This window comes from Frieseomelitta varia, unplaced genomic scaffold, assembly GCF_011392965.1.
Source record: "Frieseomelitta varia isolate USP_RPSP 00005682 unplaced genomic scaffold, Fvar_1.2 scaffold_336, whole genome shotgun sequence".
In the NCBI taxonomy this organism is placed as follows: Eukaryota; Metazoa; Arthropoda; class Insecta; order Hymenoptera; family Apidae; genus Frieseomelitta; species Frieseomelitta varia.
This window is the reverse complement of record NW_025110075.1, coordinates 58,477-64,481: the sequence shown is the minus strand read 5'-3', so window position 1 is coordinate 64,481 and position 6,005 is coordinate 58,477. Positions and strand designations below refer to the sequence as shown.

General features: G+C 35.3%; 1 protein-coding gene across 1 annotated transcript; it reads right to left on the bottom strand.

Moving 5' to 3' along the window:
* Positions 1 to 1,120: 1,120 nt before the first annotated feature.
* On the bottom strand, positions 1,121 to 4,755 carry LOC122530257 (dynein light chain Tctex-type protein 2B-like). The gene is made up of 4 exons (XM_043657062.1): positions 4,645 to 4,755; positions 4,482 to 4,568; positions 2,517 to 2,713; positions 1,121 to 1,286 (listed from the first exon to the last, which is right to left on the bottom strand). The coding sequence occupies exons 1-4, from the start codon at positions 4,753 to 4,755 to the stop codon at positions 1,121 to 1,123; spliced, it is 561 nt and encodes a 186-aa protein (XP_043512997.1).
* Between the last annotated feature and the right edge of the window lie 1,250 nt (positions 4,756 to 6,005).

The window sequence follows — 6,005 nt, the reverse complement described above, 5'->3', positions numbered from 1 at the left end:
TGGGTTATACTTAAATATACGTAAAACTGGGGAAATGCTGCAATTTTGGGACAAAAAATTCTCGACGTGCGTGGCACGTCATTCGAGCGCAAAAGGTTAACGCGTTCGCGGGTCACTGGTTCTCTCGTTCTTCCCCTGTGCAAAAAGGGTACGATCCGATTGAAGCCGACTCTCGAAAATATCGCCTGAAAGTTTCGACTCCGCAAAAATTATCCACGTTGTAATTCTAGAAAACGATAAAACATAATTTTAAAAAATAATCTCACTTCCATATTAAAATTATTAAATAAATAATAATTTGCAGTTTGCAGTTGCAAATCATGTTCTCTTGTCCTGTGTAAGGAGATGTTTAAAAGACATTCGTATAAAGATTGGTTGTCTTTGAATTGTAAATTCGCGAAGACGTGAAGAAATAATAGGCAAGACTTACGAATAGTCGCGATCTTCAAAACGAGACACCCGTTGCTTCCTGTTTCGAAGCTCGTCGAACGGGCTGAAAAATCCGGCCCGGCCAATAAGCCCCGGTGAATATCCATAAAAATGTCGGGACATGTTCCCGAAACTTTAAATCGTTGGCTATTATTCCGACGAGGAGCAGACGAGCCGGCCGAAAGTTTCCCGATAAATCATCGGTGAAAAAACCGAACTGGCGGCGGTCGAAGGTTGGAGGGATGGTAGGGGTAAGAGGAGTAGAGGGGAGGGGAGAACGAAAAGGGCGGAGTTGCGAAACTAATAAATATTAATAGCGCGTGTATGGTTACTTCATAATCGATCGGAAACCTTTTTTCGCCGACCGTTCTTCCAGAACAATTCGAATCGGAGTTTTTCTTTTTTTTTTTTTTTTTTTCGAAAATCACCACGCGCAGACAGAGTTCTTACTAATTGGTTCGTTTTATTCCGGCAATAAAAAAAAAGGATACTGCAGGATAAATTCGACCTTCGCGCTGCGTGAATCCTCGTAAATGTCGCCGGTTATTGTGCAGTGATATCTAGCACGCACGCAGTTGACCAAAAAAAAAAAAGAAAGGAAGAATGAGTGGGAGCGTAACAGGAATTAGTTTGCAATTGTAACGAATAGTGCGCGAGAGAACGCGATTTAGATACAGAGAATGAATGGATCTCAGTCGTAATACAGGCCGAACACGCAACACCACGCGTGAATGTGGTTATTTTCGAAGACATAATAGGAATAATTGTCCCGTTCCACGTCCCAGAGGCACTGAAACGCTGCGTGCACGCTCTGATCGGAACGTTGAACTATGGTCACCTGCGCCACTAATTTATACCTTCAAGGAGAGAAACCAATATTACCATACACGCAAACATAAAGGGCATCATAACGTAATAATCGGTTTTTTTTTTTTTTTTTAATTCAAAATCGCGCGTTATTGTTAACTATCAAAATGACCAATTTATGATTTCTGTTTTTAGAAATTTTACAGACGTGAAATGTATTTTATAGACATGAATGACTTTCGACCAATAATGTATTCAAATGAAAGCTCGTGCCATTTATTGTATTGCAAAGCTTTTTCATTTTGTTTTTTTTTTTTCATTTTATATAACGTTTCTGATGAAAATTTTACGCTTCAGTCGTCAATAGCTCTGGTGTTAATGATAACGGGATCAATAACGAAGGGCACGGTAAAATATTTCAAAATACAGGGTGATTCTCAAGAATGGCAAGAGATAAAAAGTTGTAGATGCAACTTTTTTTTTTTTAATAGAAACGTGTATCTTTTTACGCGTTACTCGATGTAATACGAGCTAGACGGTCTCTGTAAAAAGTGCATTAATCTATGTATATTGAGAAATTATCAGTTTAGAAGATACTTTAACTTTGATTTTGTTAAAGTTCCAATTAAAATTTTATAATTTCCTCGTCTCTTTGAAATTAAAATTAATTATTTTTCGACGTATCTTTTCATAATATATCTCGATATATCTTTCTGCATTGTTGATTCTGATATTTTATTTAATATCTTTTTACAATATCTTTCATAAATTAATTACAACATCTCGAGCTTCATCGATTGACACATAAAAACATACACAATTTCAGTTTTTAAAATCTACATTTTCTCGTCGTTGTATTTTTACAAAAAGAAAAAAAAAAGTAAACCAGTGAAAGAGCTTAGTAAGATCCTCTTACACCAATCAATTCTCTGGACAATTTTTTTTTTTCTCTTTTGTATCCCTTGTCATCTTCTTGGGACGTAGCTCGTCGCAATTGCGAGAGAATCACCCTGTGTCGTACTATGTCATAGTTATTCATATTACAAGAACATCAGGCAGAGTGAAAACGTTACTTTCACCCCTCGGTTACCTTTCCAGCCTCGTTTGCCTGGTTGTCGAACCTCGTCGAGCCTCGAATTAAAAACAAGAGGAACGATCTCCAGCGACAACAGCTGTTACGGAAGAATTTACGAGCATGCCGCGAGCTAAACCCGCTCGAGAGCCGTTGGCATCGTTCCGCGTTTATTGCGGGGGAACGCGAACGTGTCAAGCATTACTACCTGTCGTAATCCTTCTTGCAGAGCGCGTTTTGCAAATCGGATCCAATCTTCAGGCACAATTTCGCCATGTGATTCGGATGATACGACGTCACCGGGGACAGTTCGCTCACCATCGTCTCCATCACCATCTTGTCCACCGCCTCGACGTCGAACGGGTTGAACGACATGAGTCGATAAGTGTTCTGATACCTCGGGATCTACACTTCGTCGAATTTTTTTTTTTTCGTACGTACAATATATCTTTCTAATCATTTTTATTAACATTGGTTCAGTCATAAATAATTTCCGTTTCGGTGAAACAGTTTTGTTTAATATTATTATAAGTATAATATATTTATGATAATGTTAAAAGAAAACAATATATAAAAGTAATATGTATTGTACATAATTTATAATTATAAATATAATATATTTATAATAATAGTAAAAGAAATAATATATAAAAGTAATATGTATTGTATAATATATATATATATAATAATATTAAAAGAAATAATATATAAAAGAAACAACAATTTTATAATAATATATTATAAAAATATAAATATGTTATTTTATAATAATATATTTATAATAATATTAAAAGAAATAATATATAAAAGAAACAACAATTTTATCCCAATTTAGTGATTAATATCCGTCAGGTAGCTTGTTGATGCCTTAGAACAATGGTGGCGCGTTTCTCATGTTGGCACATAAAGCAAGTTTTGATAAGAAACAGAAAGAATGATATAAGATATAAAAATATTGAAATTAACTCGACTAAGAGTTTTAGGATTTAGTTTCGATATATCGTCGTGATTAGTTTGCTTTAGTTTTTTAAAAGTTTGATACTCTCCTTCCTGTTTCCACAAGTGATGTTAACGTGATCAATTTTTAGAAGATCCCAAAGCTTTTCTAAACCTCAAAAGTTTGTACAAAATATATGTGCCTATTTTATATTTTAATATTAATTAAGAATAAGAATCGAATTTAAAGAATTCACAAATAATTTGGTCGAAAGCAGACAGGCTCATAAATCCCATTTAAAAAATAAGCTATTTTGTCTTTTTCTAATGTCCTTCTTATATGTTTACTATTTATAAACACATTTTTGTTGTTAAAATAATTTTGTTTCTCCAAAAGAACTGAGAAATTTATTATTTAATTCCATTGTGTAGATTATTGTATATTATTTAATTTATGTATACTCCTGTACACAAGACTGAGATTTATCGAGTTTTACCAGTCATTAAGATGATAAATGCATTTCATTACAATTTGTTCCCAAAAGTGAAAATTATTTACAACTCAACCTAAATAGACGTAAAATGTTTTTGAAGTTATGTTCAAACAATATCGTGTAAATACGTATGTAAGTGTGTCTAAATAGATGTAAGATGTCTTTGAGGTTATGTTCAACCGCTGTCGTGTAAATACGTAAGTGTGTCTAAATAGATGTAAGATGTCTTTGAGGTTATGTTCAAACAATATCGTATAAATACGTATGTAAGTGTGTCTAAATAGATGTAAGATATCTTTGAGGTTATGTTCAAACAATATCGTGTAAATACGTATGTAAGTGTGTCTAAATAGATGTAAGATATCTTTGAGGTTATGTTCAAACAATATCGTGTAAATACGTATGTAAGTGTGTCTAAATAGATGTAAGATATCTTTGAGGTTATGTTCAAACAATATCGTGTAAATACGTATGTAAGTGTGTCTAAATAGATGTAAGATATCTTTGAGGTTATGTTCAAACAATATCGTGTAAATACGTATGTAAGTGTGTCTAAATAGATGTGAGATATCTTTGAGGTTATGTTCAAACAATATCGTGTGTCTAGATGTAAGATGTCTTTGAGGTTCAAACAATATGTTTGAGGTTATGTTCAAACAAATACGTAAGTGTGTAATATGTGAGTTTGTTAATTCGAAATCTCTGAAAAATTCGACAACTTTACTCGAATTTATTTCACGTACCTTCTGTCGATCACCACGTTTGTGAAAAAACACGCGACTCATTGAATTCATTATAGAAGACTGCATCGCGGACAGCCTCTTCTTGCTCTGAAGCAGGACATCGATGTCTTTAATCGATCCGACGAAGTCGGGATTAACCTACTGAATCAAACTGTTAGCTCACGTCGTTGAACTGCACTTGTCTCATTCTTTCGGATTTCGACATGGTCGACGCCTCGGAACGAAATTTCGAATTTCGGTAGACATCGGTGTTTTTGCTCTGCTGCTGATTCATAATTACACGCGAGGTACACAGTCCAAACGGACACGAAAAGCCTGGAAAAGTCGTTTCAACGCGATCGGACAAAAGAGGGTCAATGAGGTGAAATCTCGGCGTTTCGAAAAATTTTCAAATGACATTGTTTCTCATATTACGTTTCAAAGTTATTTCAGAAACAATCTATTTGTAAAATAACGAAATTTTATCATAAAATATTAAATATATTATATAGCATAATATATTATAGCATATTAAATATTTCACGTAGAAATTAAATTAATTTATTTCCAGTCAAATGATTCATTCGTCATTTCGCAAGTTATATTAATTTTAAAAATTCAAAATTTCCCATCATCAAACAAATATTATTTTCTCAAATAATTGATCCCCCAGTTTATTATTTTCCCAATTATCTGCATAATTTGAAATTCCTTTCAATTGACCAAAACGAGCTACGTATCATTAATTAACTGAAATCCATTATATGCTATTAATGCTTAAAACACGTTATCTCAGAAATTTATTTACGATTTTATGATTTTTCTGAGTGAAACTTACGTCGCGGGTATATCGAGGAACATAAACGCGCGAAGATTTCAGTGGCAGAGTGGATGTCGCGGCATCAATCGGTGATTTAATTTTCGCTCTATCGCGGACACTCCGCCGGTGAATGCAATCTCCCGCAGTTAAACTCCCAACGTTAAAGTCTAAATTCAATTGCGAGCCGGCGACCTCCGGGTGCAATTCACATTTCAACGTGGATGGATCTCGACCTCTTCGGTCGAGAAGCTGAAACAATAAGACGGAGGACACGAAGAGCACAGTTCGTATTGCGGCCGGCAGTCGGCCCCGTTGTGCAAAAAGCAAACAACACGCTGTGACTCTTAATTTATCCTGAACGTAAGAAGCTTAGCAGCGGGAGTAGAGAACCTTGAAAGAAGTCCTCGAGAAATCGCGTCTACTTATATTTTATTTCAATTTCCCTCGTCTCGCGCACTTTAGACGCGCGGGGATTACCCACCGGGTGGCGGGGAAATCGCGAAGCATAAAGAGGAGCCGTATCCGTTTCTTCTTTCGTCTTTTCGATCCGCTTCTCTGTTCGCGTAATACCTACACATTATCGCGGGAAAACTTCCCTGTTCCCTCCCTCTTTCCTCGAACTTCAGCCAGGTCATTTGAGTACGTAAGCAGTCAGTGAGTTACGTTGAAGTAGTATCGTTATCGTTCAATTTTTAACAACCTCAATTGATAACAAATTTCTCCGA

What these genes read in the sequence shown, in the direction of transcription:
- LOC122530257 (XM_043657062.1), bottom strand. Translation starts at nt 4,755, where the DNA reads ATGAATCAGCAGCAGAGCAAAAACACCGATGTCTACCGAAATTCGAAA. An exon ending in AACGTGGTGATCGACAGAAG is followed by an intron (nt 2,714 to 4,481) that starts GTACGTGAAATA and finishes GACGAAGTGTAG; the next exon opens with ATCCCGAGGTATCAGAACAC. An exon ending in TGCAAGAAGGATTACGACAG is followed by an intron (nt 1,287 to 2,516) that starts GTAGTAATGCTT and finishes CTCTCCTTGAAG; the next exon opens with GTATAAATTAGTGGCGCAGG.